The sequence below is a fragment of the Ovis canadensis genome, chromosome 22, assembly GCF_042477335.2.
Source record: "Ovis canadensis isolate MfBH-ARS-UI-01 breed Bighorn chromosome 22, ARS-UI_OviCan_v2, whole genome shotgun sequence".
Taxonomy (NCBI): Eukaryota; Metazoa; Chordata; class Mammalia; order Artiodactyla; family Bovidae; genus Ovis; species Ovis canadensis.
In genome coordinates, this window is record NC_091266.1 from 66708447 (window position 1) to 66726830 (window position 18384).

General features: G+C 56.3%; 1 protein-coding gene across 1 annotated transcript in view; it reads left to right on the forward strand.

Moving 5' to 3' along the window:
- Positions 1-10428, forward strand: part of ADGRA1 (adhesion G protein-coupled receptor A1) — a 34611-nt gene extending 24183 nt beyond the window's left edge. Inside the window, exons 6-7 of the mRNA XM_069566891.1 lie at positions 7621-7719; positions 8573-10428. Of these exons, the coding sequence (XP_069422992.1) occupies positions 7621-7719; positions 8573-9782 (1309 nt within the window). The 3' untranslated portion in view covers positions 9783-10428. The remainder of the gene's footprint in view (positions 1-7620; positions 7720-8572) is intronic.
- Positions 10429-18384: the final 7956 nt, after the last annotated feature.

Here is an 18384-nt window from a genome sequence, read left to right on the forward strand (position 1 = left end):
GGGTCTTCACCGCTGTGCACACAGCCTTTCCCTAGCTGCGGCGGGCGGGGCTGCTCCCTAGGTGTGGTGCAATGGCCTCCTGTGGGGCGTGGGCTCCAGGCGGGTGCGCTTAGCCGCCGTACGGAGGCTTCTTTGCTCCGAAGCACACAGGATCATCCCAGATAAGGGACTGAACACATGTCCCCTGCATTGACAGGCAGACTCTTACCCACTAGACCACCAGGGAAGCCCCCATATAAATTTTCAATTTAGAAAAAAGAGCCTCCAGGGTTTTGACCTGAGTTCAGTTCAGTCGCTCAGTCATGTCTGACTCCTTGCGACCCCATGAATCGCAGCACGCCAGGCCTCCCTGTTCATCACCATCTCCCAGAGTTCACTTAGACTCACGTCCATCGAGTCCTTGATGCCATCCAGCCATCTCATCCTCAGTCCCCTTCTCCTCCTGACCCCAATCCCTCCCAGCATCAGAGTCTTTTCCAATGAGTCGACTCTTCGCATGAGGTGGCCAAAGTACTGGAGCTTCAGCTTTAGCATCATTCCTTTCAAAGAACACCCAGGACCGATCTCCTTCAGAATGGACTGGTTGGATCTCCTGCAGTCCAAGGGACTCTCAAGAGTCTTCTCCACCACCACAGTTCAAAAGAATCAATTCTTCAGCGCTCAGCCTTCTTCACAGTCCAACTCTCACATCCATACATGACCACAGAAAAAACCATAGCCTTGACTAGACGGACCTTAGTCAGCAAAGTAATGTCTCTGCTTTTGAATATGCTATCTAGGTTGGTCATAACTTTTCTTCCAAGGAGTAAGCGTCTTTGAATTTCATGGCTGCAGTCACCATCTGCAGTGATTCTGGAGCCCAAAAAAATAAAGTCTGACACTGTTTCCACTGTTTCCCCATCTATTTCCCATGAAGTGATGGGACCAGATGCCATGATCTTCGTTTTCTGAATGTTGAGCTTTAAGCCAACTTTTTCACTCTCCTCTTTCACTTTCATCAAGAGGCTTTTTAGCTCCTCTTCACTTTCTGCCATAAGGGTGGTATCATCTGCATATCTGGGGTGATTGCTAATTCTCCTGGCAATCTTGATTCCAGCTTGTGTTTCTTCCAGTCCAGCGTTTCTCATGATGTACTCTGCATAGAAGTTAAATAAGCAGGGTGACAATATACAGCCTTGACGTACTCCTTTTCCTATTTGGAACCAGTCTGTTGTTCCATGTCCAGTTCTAACTATTGCTTCCTGACCTGCATACAGATTTCTTAAGAGGCAGGTTAGGTGGTCTGGTATTCCCATCTCTTTCAGAATTTTCCACAGTTTATTGTGATCCACACAGTCAAAGGCTTTGACCTGATGTCACTGCAAACAGCACTTTTGTCTCCCCCGTGACTGTGATATGCTGGTGACGGGTCTCTGCGATAAGCTGGTGACCGATCTCTGCGATAAGCTGGTGACTGGTCTGTGCAATAAGCTGGTGACTGATGCCTCTGATAAGCTGGTGACTGATGTCTGTGATAAGCTGGTGACTGATCTCTGCGATAAGCTGGTGACGGGTCTCTGCGATAAGCTGGTGACCGGTCTCTGCGATAAGCTGGTGACTGGTCTGTGCAATAAGCTGGTGACTGATGCCTCTGATAAGCTGGTGACTGATGTCTGTGATAAGCTGGTGACTGATCTCTGCGATAAGCTGGTGACTGATCTTTATAAGCTGGTGACTGGTCTCTGTGCGATAGGCTGGCAGCCGTCTAGACTCGCTCCTGATTGCAAGCTGTTGTCTTGGAGCCGCCACAGCGGTTTTCGGGGAGCCGGTCGGGGCGCCTGCGGACAGAAGGGCATTGACGGCATTCTCACTGGCACGTCTGTTCCTCTGCTTCCTCGTCACGTGCCGGCATCCGGGAGATGCTCAGAGGCCCAGAGGCACGGTCACCTTGCCCCTGCCTGACCCTGGGGGACCTTCACCCCCTCACCGTCCGGGGACAGACTGGCTTCTTGTTGTTGTTCAGTCACTGAGTCGCGTCTGACTCTGCTACCCCGTGGACTTTCGCCCACCAGGCTCCTCTGTCCATGGGATTCTCCAGGCAAGAATACGGGAGTGGGTAGTTATGCCCTTCTCCAGGGGATCTTCCTGACCCAGGGATCGAACCTGGGTCTCCCTCATTGCACACAGATTCTTCACCATCTGAGCCACCAGGAAAGCCCAGAGTTTGCTCAAACTCGTGTCCATTGTCTGAGCAAACCCCAGGAGATGGTGAAGGGCGGTGAAGGGCAGGTCAGCCTGGGGTACAGCAGTCGGAGAGGCTGCTGAGAGTCAGACGGGACTGGGAGACTGACAGCAATGTGTCCGTCAAGTGGGCGATGCCGTCCAACCATCTCATCTTCTGTCGCCCTCTTCTCCTCCCGCCTTCAATCCTTCCCAGCATCAGGGTCTTTACCAATGAGTCAGTCCTTCGAATCAGGTGGCCAAAGTATTGGAGCTTCAGCTTTAGCACCAGTCCTTCCAATGAATATTCAGGGTTGATTTCCTTTGGGATGGACTGGTTGGACCTCCCTGCAGTCCAAGGGACTCTCAAGAGTCTTCTCCAGCACCGCAGTTGGGACTGGATGCCATGATCGTAGTTTTTTGTGTTGAGCTTTAAGCCAACTTTTTCGCCCTCTTCTTTCACCCTCATCAAGAGGCTCTTCAGCTCCTCTTCACTTTCTGCCATTAGAGGGGCGCCATCTGCACGTCTCAGGCTGTTGGCATTTCTCCCTACAGTCTTGATTCCAGCTTGCGCTGCCGCCAGCCCAGCGTTTCGCATAACGTGCGCTGCATGTAAGCTAAATTAGCAGGGTGACAGTGTATGGCTCTGACATACTGGTTTCCAAAGTTTGAACCAGTGCTTTGTTCCCTGTCCAGTTCTAACTGTTGCCTTTCTTTGGGATTGGGATGAAAACACCTTTTCCAGTCCTGTGGCCACTGCTGAGTTTTCCAAATTTGCTGGCATATTGAGTGCAGCACTTTAACAGCAGCATCTTTTAGGATTTGAAATAGCTCAGCTGGAATTCCATCACCTCCACTAGCTTTGTTTATAGTGATGCTTCCTAAGGCCCACATGACTTCACACTCCAAGATGTCTGGCTCTAGATGAGTGATTACACCATCGCAGTTATCGGGGTCATTAAGACCTTTCTTGTACAGTTCTTCTGTGTATTCTTGCCACCTCTTAGTATTTGCTGCTTCTGTTAGGTCCATACCATTACTGTCCTTTATCGAGCCCATCTTTGCATGAAATGTTCCCTTGCTATCTCTAATTTTCTTGAAGAGATCTCTAGTCTTTCCCATTCTGTTGTTTTCCTCTATTTCTTTGCATTGTTCACTTAAGAAGGCTTTCTTGTGTCTCCCTGCTGTTCTCTGGAACTCTGCGCTCAGTTGGATATATCTTCCCCTTTCTCCCTTGCCTTTCACTTCTCTTCTTTTCTCAGGCATTTATAAGGTCCCCTCAGACAACCACTTTACCTTCTCGAGTTTCTGTTTCTTTGGGGTGGTTTTGGTCACTGTCTGCTGTACAGTCTTACAAACCTCTGTCCATAGTTCTTCAGGCACTTTGTCTACACCAGATCTAATCCCTTGAACCTATTTGTCACTGTATAAGCATGTATAATCATAAGGGATTTGATTTAGGTCATACCTGAATGGTCTAGTGGTTTTCCCTACTTTCTTCAATTTGAGTCTGAATTTGGCAATAAGGAGTTCATGATCTGAGCCACAGTCAGCTCCCAGTCTTGTTTCTCCTGACTGTATAGAGCTTCTCCATCTTTGGCTGCAAAGAAGATAGTCTGATTTCGGTGTTGACCATCTGGTGACGCCCACGTGTAGACTCTTCTCTTGTGTTGTTGGAAGAGGGTGTTTTCTATGACCAGTGCATTCTCTTGGCAAAGCTCTATCAGCCTTTGCCCTGCTTGTACTCCAGGGCCAAACCTGCCTGTTACTCCAGGTATCTCTTGACTTCCTACTTTTGCATTCCAACCTACTATGATGAAAATGACATCTTTTTTTTTTTTTTTTTGGTGTTAGCTCTAGGTCTTGTAGGTCTTCATAGAACTGTTCAACGTCAGCTTCTTCGGCATTAGTGGGGCATAGACTTGGATTACTGTGATGTTGAATGGTTTGCCTTGGAAATGAACAGAGATCATTCTGTTGTTTTTGAGATCTCACCAAAGTATTGTATTTCAGACCCTTTTGTGGACTATGAGGGCTATTCCATTTCATCTAAGGGATTCTTGCCCACAGAGCATGCTAAGTCACTTCAGTGTGTCTGACTCTTTGTGACCCTATGGACTGTAGCCCCTAGGTTCCTCTGGCCATGAGATTCTCCAGGCAAGAATACTGGAGTGGGTTGCCCTTTCCTACTCCAGATCCTCCCCACCCAGGGCTGAAACCCACATCTCGTGCATCCCCTGCACTGACAGGCAGGTCTTTACCACTAGTGCCACCTGGGAATTCCCACAGGAGCGGTCATCTGAGTCAGATTCACCCATTCTTGTCCACTTAGCTCACTGACGCCTAAAAGGTCGACATCACTCGTGCCACCTCCTGCCCACCCACGTCCAGCTGACTCTGACGTTTGACCCTGGCCGCACACACAGGCGTCCGTCCTCCCCCACACTCCTCCCACCCAGGCTGCCGCGTCGCGCTGAGTGGGCTTCCCTGTGCTGTGCAGTTGGCTCTTGGACTTTGGTTTTGTTTTCTTTTTTCATTTATTTCTGCCCCTGTTTTTATCATCTCCTTCCTCCTGGTTACTCTGAGTTCACTTTGCTCTTTTATTTTTCTGCCCTGTTGAGGTGGGCTCTATAGTCGCTGGACTTTAAATCTTCCTTTTTTTCTCATGGGAGTGTTCACAGCTGTGAGTGACCCTCTAAGCCCAGCTTTAGCTGCATCCCAGAAATATTATACTGAACTTTCTTTCTCACTTTGGTAAAATATTTTCCAGATTTCCTTATAATTTCTTCTTTCATCCATGAATTATTTAGCAGTATAACATCTCATTTTTTCAGATATGTGTGGTTTTCCTAGTTACCTTATTGCTATTAATTTCTAATTTAGTCTCATTTTGATCTCAGAGAATATACTCTGTATGATTTAAATGCTTTTAAACTTATCAGCACTTGCTTTATGAAGCATCATATCATCTGCAATGATTAATAGATGGGGTGCACTTGAAAAGAATTCGTGCTGTGCAATTTTGGGGTATGATTTTCTAGAAAGAACGAACATTAGGGGAAGATGATTAATGTTACTGGTCAGATCTTCTATTTATTAACTTTTTGCCAGCTTGTCCCATCAGTTGCTAAGAGAGGGGAGTTCAAAACATGAGCTGTGATTTTGGAATTATTTCTCCCTTTAATTATTTCTGTCCATTTTTGCTTCGCATATTTTGAATCTTCCCTCTGGCCCCCCACATTTACAGTTGAATGTCTTCCTACGAACCAACATGGATGTCATTATGAAATGCCGTCCTTTCTGTCTTTTCTTAAAGTTTATTTTGTCCTGTATTAACGCAGCCACTCTGGCCTCTTAGAGTCAGTTCGTGTGGATAGCTTTATCCATCCGTTAATTTTCAGCCACTGTATATCTTTTTGTTTAAAATGTTTTCTCCTATTGTAGACAACATATAACAGGGTCTTGGTGTTTTGCTGGTATTGATGTATTCTGACGATCACTGCCTTTGAACTACAGCGATTAAATGCTTAATCCATTAAAATTTAGTGGCATTTTGATTTTGTCTCCATTTCTCTGTTTTCTGTTTTTACTTTTTCTCTTTTTTTCTTCTGTTCCTCCTTTCCTTTTTTATTTTTTCTTTTGAGTTATTTTTAATATTTCATTTTATCTATTAGTTTTTTGCTTATTACTTTTCATGGCTGCTTTACGGGTGACCACAACCTTTTCACATCTCTATAGTTTGAAAGTCACACTATTCCATGTAAAAACCATGAAAATTAGAAACTTTGCCCTTTACCCTGTGCCCCCCACTCTTTCCGCTACAGACATCAATGTTGCCCCACATATACTGTAAACTCCACAAGTGAAAGTGAAAGTGAAGTTGCTCTGTCGTGTCCTGCCAGGCTCCTCTGTCCATGGGATTTTCCAGGCAAGAATACTGGAGTGGGTTGCCATTTCCTCCTCCAGGGGATCTTCCCCACCCAGGGATTGAACCCGGGTCTCCAGCATTGTAAGCAGATGCTTCACCCTCTGAGCCATCATCAGGGAAGTCCTGCAAACTCCACAGGGCAGTGTTAAGGTCTTTCTTTCATCAGTAATATATATGTTAGAGAAGCTAGGAGGAAACAGGATGTTTTCTCTTCACCCAAATACTCAGCGCTTCCTGCGGCCTCCGCGTCTCCAAGCCCATATTTGTGCACTGCGCCTCCAGCCTGGAAGCTTTCATCTGGCATTTCCTGAAGTGTAGGTCAGCTAACAAGGGCCCTTCCGGGCTTTGTCTTTGTCTGGGACGTGTTTTCCTTTGCCCTTTCTTCTGGAGTAGACTTTCTGGGGGCGCAGGGGCCCAGCCATCACCGGGGTAACTGCGTGCAGGTCTCCCGGCTCTCCTCCGTGGACCCGGAGTTGTTCCTGTCACTGGGGGCCTGGTGCCGTCGAAGTGATGTGGGTGCTTGTGGCATCCTGAGAATGGCATCTCTTGTGGGGGTCGTCCCGCACTGTCCCCCGGGCTTCCCCAAGGCTGCTCTCTGTGCGTGTGTGACAGCCACATACTTATGGCCAAGCACCCACACTCACACCCCCAGGATCCCACGTGGGGCAGCATCCTTGGGAGGAGCTGTTGGCCAAGGCCCCGCAGGTAGGACCTACCCGGATGAGTCCCTGCACCTCCGGAAGGGTCACACGCCAGAACCTGCCCCAGGCCGCAGAAGACTCGGCTGCCGGGCTCGAGGAACTGCGGCTCCGAGCGCTTCCTCCAGAGGCGTCCGGCCAGCGCACGCACCCGTGGGTCACTGACACTGCCGACAGGTGTGGCCTGGACCCCGGCGGAGGGCGACTCAGCGGGCACCTGCTGAGAGCGTCCAGCGCTGCCCAGCGACACCTACGCCCAAGGGGGGCACCTGAGCAAGCACCCACCGCAGCGCCAGGCCGTCCGCCGGGGTGCGCGGTCCCGCCCCATCCACCGCGGCCCACCGCCGCCCAGGGCCTTCACGTCCTTCTGTTCTTGCTGAACCAGGGCGCCGCCCGCCCGCCCGCCCCCAGACACACGCGCTGGGTCCGGCCAGGGTCATCTCTGTGGGGGCAGAGAGGCGAAGGGAGGACACGTGGACGGGGGGTGTGGGAGCAGAGGGGGCACGGGGGACATGGGGGAGGGGCATGGGGGACATGGGGGAGGGGACACGCGGGACATGGGGGGGCATGGGGGACATGAGTGGGGGAGGGCCGTGGGGAGGGGGTGTGGGGGCTGCGGCGCTGGGGAGGCCAGGTCCGGCCGGACAGCGGCAGCGCTCTTCAGTCAGGCCGGGCTGCCGCCGCGTGGACAGCGAAGAGCAGGGCCTCCCCCTGCCTTGCCCGCGGGCGGCGCAGGGAGCAGGGCTGCCCTGGGGTGCGGGGGCCCCGAGGGCAGTGAGCGCCCCCTCCCCGCAGGTTCTACCTCGTCGGCGGCGGGGCCCCTCTGGTCATCTGCGGCGTCACGGCCGCCACGAATATCAGGAACTACGGGATGGAGGCCGAGGATGCGGCGTAGTGAGTACCGGGCGCCCCGCGGGGCCGCAGGATGGGCCGCAGTCCCCCGCGCGCCTCCCAGGGGCCCAGAGCCGCCTCCCCCGGCTCGGGCGCCGCCGCAACCCCGCCCGCTCTACGGGCTGGTTTGGCCGCACAGGGAGGGCCTGGTGGGGGGTGCGAAGGACGGCCCAGGACGGCTGAGCGGCCCCAGCCGCGTGCGGGGCCCAGACGGCCGACAGAGCCGTCCGCCGCGCGGCCATCTGCCCCTCCCGGCCCCGCCCCGCCCCCGGCCCCGCCCCCGGCCCCGGCCCCGCCCCCGGCCCCGGCCCCGCCCCCGGCCCCGGCCCCGCCCCCGGCCCCGGCCCCGCGCCTCCCCGCTCCCGCCCCGCCCCGCTCCCGCCCCAGCCCCGCCCCAGCCCCAGCCCCGCGCCCTCCAGCGCTCCCGGCCTGCCCGAGGCCCTTGTGGCCGGCGGGCGGGGTGGAGCCCTTCGCCCCGATGGCCCTGCAGGGTGGGGCTGCCTGTCAGCTCCACCCGGCGGTGACCTCTGTGGGTCGAAGGCTGCGGGGCTGGTCCCCTGGGCTGCCCCAGCGGTCCCTCCGCCCTCCTCAGCAGAGCCTCCTGGGGGGCCAGAAAGCCGCCCGTCCCGCGCGCTCCTCCCACAGCTGCCCTGAGGGGCGAAGCCCCACGTCCTGCTCTCGGGGGCCCAGCGCCTCCTGGGCCCTCCCTGGGGCCCCGCTGTGTGCCGCCTGCGCCCCCGCCCCAGCCCAGCCATGCTGTGTCTCCTCTTCACGTGACCGCGGGGAGGCAGTGAGCCCTGCTCCAACCCAGCAGGCTGCCCGGAGCGCCCCCTTGCTGACCCCCTCTCCCCCGCAGCTGCTGGATGGCCTGGGAGGCCAGCCTGGGCGCCTTCTATGGGCCGGTGGCCTTCATCGCCCTCGTCACCTGCGTGTACTTCCTTGGCACCTACGTCCAGCTCCGGCGCCACCCGGAGCGCAGGTACGAGCTCAGGGAGCGGACGGAGGAGCAGCAGCGGCTGGCAGGCCCCGAGGGTGGCCCTGGGACCCCGGGGGGCGCGCCGCCCGCCCCCGACGGCCGGGCCGCCTCGCTGCTGCAGAACGAGCACTCTTTCCGGGCCCAGCTGCGGGCCGCCGCCTTCACGCTCTTCCTGTTCGCGGCCACGTGGGCCTTCGGGGCGCTGGCCGTGTCGCAGGGCAACTTCCTGGACATGGTCTTCAGCTGCCTGTACGGCGCCTTCTGCGTGACCCTGGGGCTCTTCGTGCTCATCCACCACTGTGCCAAGCGTGATGACGTGTGGCACTGCTGGTGGTCTTGCTGCCCCGCCCGCCGGGACCCCCACTCTGTGAAGCTCAGCGCCCGCCCTGCCCTCGACGCCAACGGGGACGCGCTGGGCCACGTGGCCTGCCTGCAGGACTCGCCGTGTCCTGGCAAGGCGTTGGGCTTCAGCCACCCATCCGCCAGCCACTGCAAGATGACCAACCTGCAGGCCAGCCAAGGCCACGTCAGCTGCCTGTCGCCAGCCACGCCCTGCTGTGCCCAGACGCACTGCGAGCAGCTCACGGAGGAGGCAGCCCACGTGCACGCGGGGGACGCCTTCGAGCACGACACGCACCTGCACACGTGTGTCCAGGGCAGAACTAACCCTAACTACTTCAGCCGGCACCGGGCAGCCGCGGCCGAGCAGGAGTACGCCTACCACATCCCGTCCAGCCTGGACGGCAGCCCACACAGCTCGCGCTCGGAAAGCCCGCCCAGCTCACTAGAGGGCCCCGTGGGCCCTCACGCGCTGGCCTGCTGTGCCCAGGGAGACCCCTTCCCCCTGGTCAGCCAACCCGAGGGCGGCGCCCCCAGCCCCGTGCTGTACAGCTGTCCGCCGCGGCCCGGCAGGGAGGCGGCCCGCGGCCCGGCGCGCCTGGAGATGCTCCGCCGGACACAGTCGCTGCCCTTCGGTGGCCCCGGCCAGAATGGGCTGCTCAAGGGCGACGTGCGGGATGCTGCCCACTTCGGCTCGGACAGCACAGGCAACATCCGCACGGGCCCCTGGAGGAATGAGACAACGGTGTAGCGGCCGGGACTGCCCCAAAGCAGAGCCCTCTGCCCCTGGGGTGGGTGGGGGTCGCCTCTCGACCCAGCCTTGGCAGACCCCCCACTCACCCCTGCCCGGGAAGGACATGAGCGGGAAGGTGCTCTGGGCCGCGGTTGCCTCCACGGAGCCCACGCTCAGGAGCACCAGCTGCCCACAGTCACCTGCTTCCAGCCCACAGCGCCGCGTCCCCGGCAGCCAGGTGGAGGACCCGCCCTACGTGCCTGCGTGCACCTGTCTGACCCCTGCTGCCTCAATGGCCCTGGCTGCGGCAGGAGGCACCGCCACCGCCTCCCAGTACCTGACGTGTGCGTTCCGATAAGGTTTGTTCTTAGAGGCGGGCAGCCTGCCTGTCGGTCTGGAGCGTCAGAGGACTCAGCCCGCTCCTCAGCCCAGGCTGGCTCTCTGTTCACCCCCGGCCGGAGAGCGTCACAGGCCCCCGGGCAGCTGCCTCACTCCGGGGACCCTCAGCCTCCCCCGAGGCCGGCAGGGCCTCTGAGGGGTCTGTGCCCTGGAAACGCCCACCGCACACCCTCTGATGTCCGCTTGACTTCTGAAGCTGGGCACTGTCGGGACCGGGGCCTGCCCACCATGGCGTTTGGGAACAATAAAGTCCCTGCCACAGAGAGAGAGGGTCTGGCATTTCCGTGAACATGTGGGCGCAAAGTCCAACTCAGAGGACACATGCCAATGACCAAAGTCCTGTGATGGCAGCCGCGTGTCCCACAGGAGGGGCTCCAAGTCCCTGCAGAGGCAGACGCCCGGACAGCCCGAGGGGAGAGCGTGTGCGCAGCCTGGACTCCCCCCCCCGCCGGGCCTGTGCATGCGTGCACCCACACCCACACCCACGCCCACGTGTGTGGGTGCACTGCACACGCGTGTGCACGGCCGCATGCACGCACGCCGCACGTGTGCACAGTACGCCATGGGCGCACACATGCGGTGTGCTCGTTGCATGCCCTTCACACGGCGCACGGCACATACGCCGCCCACGTGCACATGCTGCTGCGCGGCCATGCACACGCGTGTTTTCCAGCCCCCGAGCGCCAAGCTTTCCTCGCCCTGCGCAGCCTCATCACCAGGCTTGTTAGCATCTGTGTGGGGCGGGGGGCTCCAGGAGGACCAGCTCTTTCCCTGCACCTGCTGGAGGGGTGGGGAGGGGCGGGCGTGCCCAGAGTCCCAGGCAGGTTGCCCAGTATATCAGCACAGGGGCCTCGATTCCTGGGGTTCTTGTAAACCTAACAGTGACCTTGTAATAGACCCTGGTGTCCAGTACCTGCATCCTCACAAGACAACCAGACAAGCTACCGATGACCGCCGCGGGGTGGCTCTCGTCTCCACCCCCAGCCTGGTGCCTGCCCGTGGCCCCCGTGACCAGCGCCCCGGGGCAGCGCCGGGCACTCACTGTGGACGCAGAGCCGTGGACGCAGCTCTGTGCCGCCCTTGTTGGTGCTTTGTGAGGCTGGTCCATAGATCTGCGAGCCTCTCTGTCCCTTGAGGGGCAGGCCCCCTGGTGCCCAGCTCAGGGCAGGCCGGGGAGCCACGAGGCTGCCCCCAGCCCCTCCAGAAGGCATCCCCCACCCTCCTGCCCTGCCGCCCCCAGCAGAGCAGAGAGCGGCTCATCCCTGAGACCAAAGAGACTGGATGGCAGCCAGTGAACCTCGTGGGTCCCGGGGCTGCGCCAGCCTCCCGAGCCCACTGGGCAGTGTGGTGACACAGTCCATAGTGAAGTTCTCCAGGAATAAAAGTCCGTGACACAGCCACCTCCGGGGGCACCCCACATGGACGATCCCCCCAGGGGATGCAAAGTCAGAGGTCAAAGCTGCAGACCGCTGTCTGAGGTCTAACCCTGGGTCGCCACTTCTTAGCGCTGTGGGAGGGCATACAGGCAGGGCTGGAGCCAGAGTGTGCCTCCTGCATGCGTGTGAGAGCACGCACGCGTGTGCCCGTGTGCCGAGTGCATCTGTGCATCGTTCAAACTGGTGTGTGTGCACGTGTGTCTGTGCACGTCACGCGTGTGTACACTGTGAGAACACATGCTCCTGAATGTGCTGCTGAGAGCTGGGTGGGTGTGCACGTCTGAGTGTGTGGTGTGTGCGTGAGAGCACAGCAGTGAGCGTGTGCAGATATGCACGCGTGAATGTGTGTGTGCTTGTGAGTGCATGCGTGTGCGTGTGTGTGAACCGTGTGTACATGGAGAGGGCTGTGTGGTACACGTGAGTGCAGGAGAGTACACGTGTATGTGGGCGTGTGTGTGCAAGTACATGCCCGTCACAGAGGGCGTGTGCAGCACCCTTGCCCTGGCCTGGCCGCTGTCTAACTGCCCCTCAGGGCAGCTCTGACAGCGTCAGCCGGCGGGGCCTCAGGGTGCCTCAGCTGCCGTCTCCCCAGCATCGCAGTCCACCCCCAGCATCAAGGTCTGTCCCGAGTGTCCGCTGTTGGGGAGCCAGCTGCCGGGGGCCCGGGAAGCATTAGCCCGCAACTGCAGGGAGCGCTGGCGCTCAGTAAGAGATCCCTGCTGACCCCCCAGCTTCTCCAGAAGCCCCTGAGCCACCTCTGAACGTTCCAGCCCCTGGAGCACCTCGGGGTCTGCTGGCGTCGGCACAGCCAGTGGGCTCCGTGTGGCCTGTCTACACAGTCACCACTGGATCCTGGATGAGCACTGGGGGGCCCGCAGAAGCAGGAGATCTCGCACGGCTGGTCAGATGCCGAGACCTCACCTGGGGAGCACGCAGGAACGTCAGCAGAGGGTGGGGAGGCCTGGGGACCAAAGCAGCGGGCAGAGCTTGAGGGGCCAGTGGGGCCAGGAGCCCAGAGCCCCGGGGGCAAGACCCGGGCGCAGTGGGGGGGGGGCGCGGGGGTTCCCGGGGGGCCGAGAGGGCGGGGCCAGTGAGGAGCACAGGCCAGAAGCAGCCAGCTCCTGGGGGGCTCGGTGAGCAGATGCCCGGGGCAACATTTCAGAGGCCCCCACACTCAGTAATCAAGACCAGTAAGGTTGTGATACAATGTTTGAAAAAAAAAAATGATGCAAAAATTCATGATGACCAGCATCAAAATCTTAAAGGAGCCAGAATCAGTGCTGCTGGTGGGCCCCAGGGGTCCCAGTGTGGGCGTCGGGAAAGCCTTGCTGACACGCTGCTCAGAGGACAGTCCACGCCGGCATCCACCAGGGCCTCCCCAGACAGTGACCGACGCGGCCACAGGGAGAGGGACAGAACCACCCGGAGCCGACAGAGAGACGGACCGAGCCAGACGCAGTGGACAGAATGTGGTGGACACGCCAGAATCAACCTGCAGAGCAGAGGCAGCCCATGGCTGGGCGAGGGGCCAGAAGTGTGCACTGCACTCCACAGTTTATAAAGGGCAGGGGGGACCCCTGGGGGAGGAGGGGGCCCACACGGGTGTGCAGCCCCTTCCAACCCCTCAGCTCAGGGTCCCAGCAAGCCCCGCACGTGCAGGAGACATGGGCTTCATGGAGGACAGCGGCCCTCCCACCCCACCCTCGGGATGGGTCAGGGACTCCCTTTCCTCCCTTTGTCCTCCCCCCGCCTCCACTCAGGACCCACCGGAGGAAGCACGCCCCAAGGGTTCACAAGGGACCACTTCCCACCTCCTCCAGGGCCCACCCCGTCTCCACCCACAGACTCTACGCCCCACCTGTCCTCCCCGCTCTGCCAAACCCAACACGTGGGCCAAGAGCCCTTCACGCATCACCTGTCAACTGCCCGAATCAAGCCCAGGGAGCAGGCTCAGAGAAGTCAAGTGACTTCCAGCATCTCACAGTATCTGCCACCCACTGTCCCAGAGGCCCCGGGGCGTCAGCTCAGACAGCATGCTTGCTTGGCCCCACCAGAGACCCTCCGTCTTCACACGGCAAGCCTGCTGCAGGCTCGGCTCACCGCCTGTGGCCCACGGTCCACGGCTGTTTCCTGCTTGATCCATGTCCTCGGAGCTTCAAAGCGGGTGGGGGGCTGTGGGACCCCAGTAATCTCTGAGAGGGCTGGGAACCCGGAAGGGCAGGACAGGGGCCTGGGGGCCACGTTCACGGGAGGATGTCACAGGGCGCCTCCTGGACCAGGGAAGTGGCATCGATGGATGGGTGGGGATTTCCAAGTGAGGACTTCTTCAAGGCCTCAGACAGAGCTCCTGGGATGAAGCCGGCGGGGAGGAAGCAGTCTTCTCGTTTCCTACAAAGGCTCCAGAAACTGAGGCAGTGAGTGCAAACGCCCGGAAGGTGCACCTTTTGGAATGTTCACTAACGTGGACTTCTCTCCACGAGCTGCAAGAACACATCCTGCACAGGAAACGTCGGCCTCAGGTTCCAGGGGAGGGCGACCCCCACCAGAGGTGTGTCACGAGAGGAGGATCACGGCCAGCAGGCCGAGCAGGCCCCACCTGGGGAGGACCCGACCAGGGTTTGAGTGAAAACGATGGAACTGAACCCCCGGGAAAACGGGAAAAGCCAGCGCACAAGCCGGATGGTGGGAAGCACTGACCAGTGGCGGGGACCCCTGAGCTGGCCCGGGAGCCCCGCCCAGGCCCCCGGCTGCGTGGGAGCCTCCACAGCCTCGCCCTGCGGAGACCCGGGGGAGGGGAAGCTGAGAGCAGACAGGGCGGCCCCCAAAGGCAGGAACGTGGGTGGAGTTTGGAGCAAAGGGGAGACAGACCCCAGACGGTTCCTGAGTCCTGCTTCGCACCACGGCCCTGAGGCCGTTGCGTTCAGTATGTGCAGAAACAGACAAAATAGGAGAAACATTCCTGTGAATCTGAGCCTCGGCTTTTTTTTTTTTTTTTGAGAAATGTACCACATTGAAGTGAAAGAAATGGAGCCTCTGCTATTTTTCAAGAAACTTGAGACATCAACACCCATCCAGGAAAGACGGTGGTATTCCAGCGTCTTGCTCACAGGGACCCACAGCATAAAGTCAGTGCTGTGTCTCACGTGGGGAAAAGAGCCAACAAGCTCTGTGTCTTGGCAATGTCTTGTTTAAACTGGGTTTAACTGAGTTTATTCTGTAATTTTGTTTTTAATGATCAAAATTTGCTTATGATGGATCAGTGTTAGTCTAGGGGCGAAGAAAGTCTCAGCTGGGCCTGCCCGTGGAGCCTGTGGGATGAAGGGACCCCCTGCCTGTTATTAACACAAAGGGGTTAGGCTTAGGCAAAGAAGCAGAAAGCCTGCAGAGAATCCAGAGCAGTGCGGGGTGGGCGTGGGGGGATGGAGGGGGTAGAGTGGGAAAATGCCCCACCCACGGGTGGCAGGCTGACTCTGCACTTGAAGGGTCCCGGTTCCGGCCAGTGAGAGGCCCCAGGCCACTGGCCACTGGCCAGGAGGAAAGCAGTGGAGCCCGACCGTGAGTGCCAGGCCTCTGCTGTCCTCGGCAGGAGCTACTCACAGCCTGAAAGGAGGCACAGCAGGTCGCAGTCATTCAACCCTCAGTCAGGGCAGCAGCCGCCCAGCATGGGAGGGCTTGCGGAAAGGCGGGCTGGAGGCCCCCAACACCCGGGCCTGTCCCGTGAACCAGTGGGAAGATCTACCTGGCCACCCAGTGAGAAGACCATCTCTGTCTAGCAGGGGCACAATCAGGACCCTCACGAGCCCCCAGCCTGGGGGCACAGAGGTCCCTGGGGCTGGGCCCTGCAGCAGGTGGTCACAACAGGGGGAAGGCTGCTTTCTGCAGCAGCACCAACGGAAACACAGACACGCGGCCCGATCAGCAATCAAGAAGGCTGCACATCAGGGAAGGCCTTGTCCTTAGACCTTAAAAGTCCTCCCCAAAAGCTGTAACTGCGTGAGGTGACAGACTTACTGTGCTGATCATTTGCTACATTCAAATATAAAGTAACCATACTGTACACCCGAAACTCACATGATGTTATAGGCAATTACCTCAGTTAAAACAATTTAAACCTTGTCTTGCTGAAACTGTGTTTAGAGAAAAGTTACAGCTTTAAATAAACTATAGAAGAGGGAAAGCCTGGACTTCCTGGTGGCTCAGTGGTGAAGAATCCGCCTGCCAGGGCAGGAGACAGGTTTGCTCCCTGGCCCGGGAAGCTAAGCCCGGGCACCACAGCTACTGAGCCTGCGCTCTGGAGCCTGGAGCCTGAACTCCTGACGCCCATGCTCCGAAACCGGAGAAGCCCCTGCAGGGAGAGCCCTTGGCACGACCAGAGAGCACCCCCGCTCTCCGCAACAGAGGAAGCCCAGGAGGCAACAAAGACCTGAGCAGCCAAAATCAACACGATTTTCAAAACAGCATAGGAAAAGGCTGGAAACTGGTGAGTCACACATCCATCTCAAGAATTTTGAAAAATAATAGTAATTAGAACTTTCCCCCAAGTAAATTAAATGAAATAATGAAAGTAAAATGTTGATCAAATATACATTCTTTAATAAACTTAGTGTGATCAGCACTGCCCTGGCAAATCTAATCAAGACAAAATAAAGCAGCAAACGCAGGTCCCAGAGACCCTGAAAGATAAGGAGGGGTGCACGCAGCGCGGAGCCAGCGAGCCTGAGACCCGAGAGGAGACAGACAAAGCCCCAGGACACCGCCGCTCACCAAGACTGGCCCATGAAAACGCAGGAGCAGCTTTAGGACTTGTGCAACCATTAAAGGAAAAGAAACTCAAAGAAATGCAAAAAAGCAAAATGGCTGTCTGAGGAGGCCTTACAAATAGCTGTGAAAAGAAGAAAAGTGAAAAGCAAAGGACAAAAGGAAAGATATACCCATCTGAATGCCGAGTTCCAAAGAATAGTTGCAAAGTAAAGATAAGAAAGCCATCCCCAGTGATCAGTGCAAAGAAATAGAAGAAAACAAAATGGGAAAGACTAGAGATCTCTTCAAGAAAATTAAAGATACCAAGGGAACACCTCATGCCAAGATGGGCTCAATAAAGGATAGAAATGGTATGGATCTAATGAAGCAGAAGATATTAAGAAGAGGTGGCAAAAATACACAGAAGAACTGTACAAAAAAGATCTTAAAGACCCAGATAACCACGATGGTGTGATCACTCCCCTAGAGCCAGATATCTTGGAATGCGAAGTCAAGTGGGCCTTAGGAAGCATCACTATGAACAAAGCTAGTGGAGGTGATGGAATTCCAGTTGGGCTGTTTCAAATCCTAAAAGATGATGCTGTGAAAGTGCTGCACTCAATATGCCAGCAAACTTGGAAACCTCAGCAGTGGCCACAGGACTGGAAAAGGTCAGTGTTCAATCCAATCCCCCAAAACTGCAATGCCAAAGAATGCTCAGACTACCACACAATTGGACTCATCTCACACGTTAGTAAAGTAATGCTCAAAATCCTCCAAGCCAGGCTTCAGCAATATGTGAACCATGAACTTTCAGATGGACAAGCTGGATTTAGAAAAAGCAGAGGAACCAGAGATCAAATTGCCAACATCCACTGGATCATTGAAAAAGCAAGAGAGTTTCAGAAAAACATCTATTTCTGCTTTACTGACTATGCCAAAGCCTTTGACTGTGTGGATCACAATAAACTGTGGAAACTTCTGAAAGAGATGGGAATACCAGACCACCTGACCTGCCTCTTGAGAAACCTATATGCAGGTCAGGAAGCAACAGTTAGAACTGGACATGGAACAACAGACTGTTTCCAAGTAGGGAAAGGAGTACGTCAAGGCTGTGTATTGTCACCCTGCTTATTTAACTTCTATGCAGAGTACATCATGAGAAACGCTGGGCTGGAAGAAACACAAGCTGGAATCAAGATTGCCAGGAGAAATATCAATAACCTCAGATATGCAGATGACACCACCCTTATGGCAGCAAGTGAAGAAGAACTAAAGAGCCTCTTGATGAAAATGAAAGAGGAGAGTGAAAAAGTTGGCTTAAAGATCAACATTCAGAAAACAAAGATCAGGGCATCTGGTCCCATCACTTCATGGCAAATAGATGGGGAAACAGTGGAAACAGTGTCTGACTTTATTTTGGGGGCTCCAAAATCACCTAAGGTGGTGACTGCAGCCATGAAATTAAAAGACGCTTACTCCTTGGAAGAAAATTATGACCAACCGAGACAGCATATTCAAAAACAGAGACACTTTGGCAACAAAGGTCTATCTAGTTGAGGCCATGGTTTTTCCAGTAGTCATGTATGGATGTAAGAGTTGGGCCATAAAGAAAGCTGATCACCAAAGAATTGATGCTTTTGAACTGTGGTGTTGGAGAAGACTCTTGAGAGTCCCTTGGAATGCAAGGAGATTCAACCAGTCCATCCTAAAGGAGATCAGTCCTGGGTGTTCATTGGAAGGACTGATGTTGAAGCTGAAACTCCAATATTTTGGCCACCTGATATGGAGAGCTGACTCATCTGAAAAGACCTGGAGGCTGGAAAAGATTGAAGGCAGGAGAAGAAGGGGACAACAGAGGATGAGATGGTTGGATGGCAGCACCGACTCAATGGACATGAGTCTGAGTGAACCCCAGGAGCTGGTGATGGACAGGGAGGCCTGGCGTGCTGCCGTCCATGGGGTTGCAAAGAGTCAGACATGACTGAGCGACTGAACCGAACTGAACTGAACTGAACCATTAAAGAATTGAATCTATCATTTAA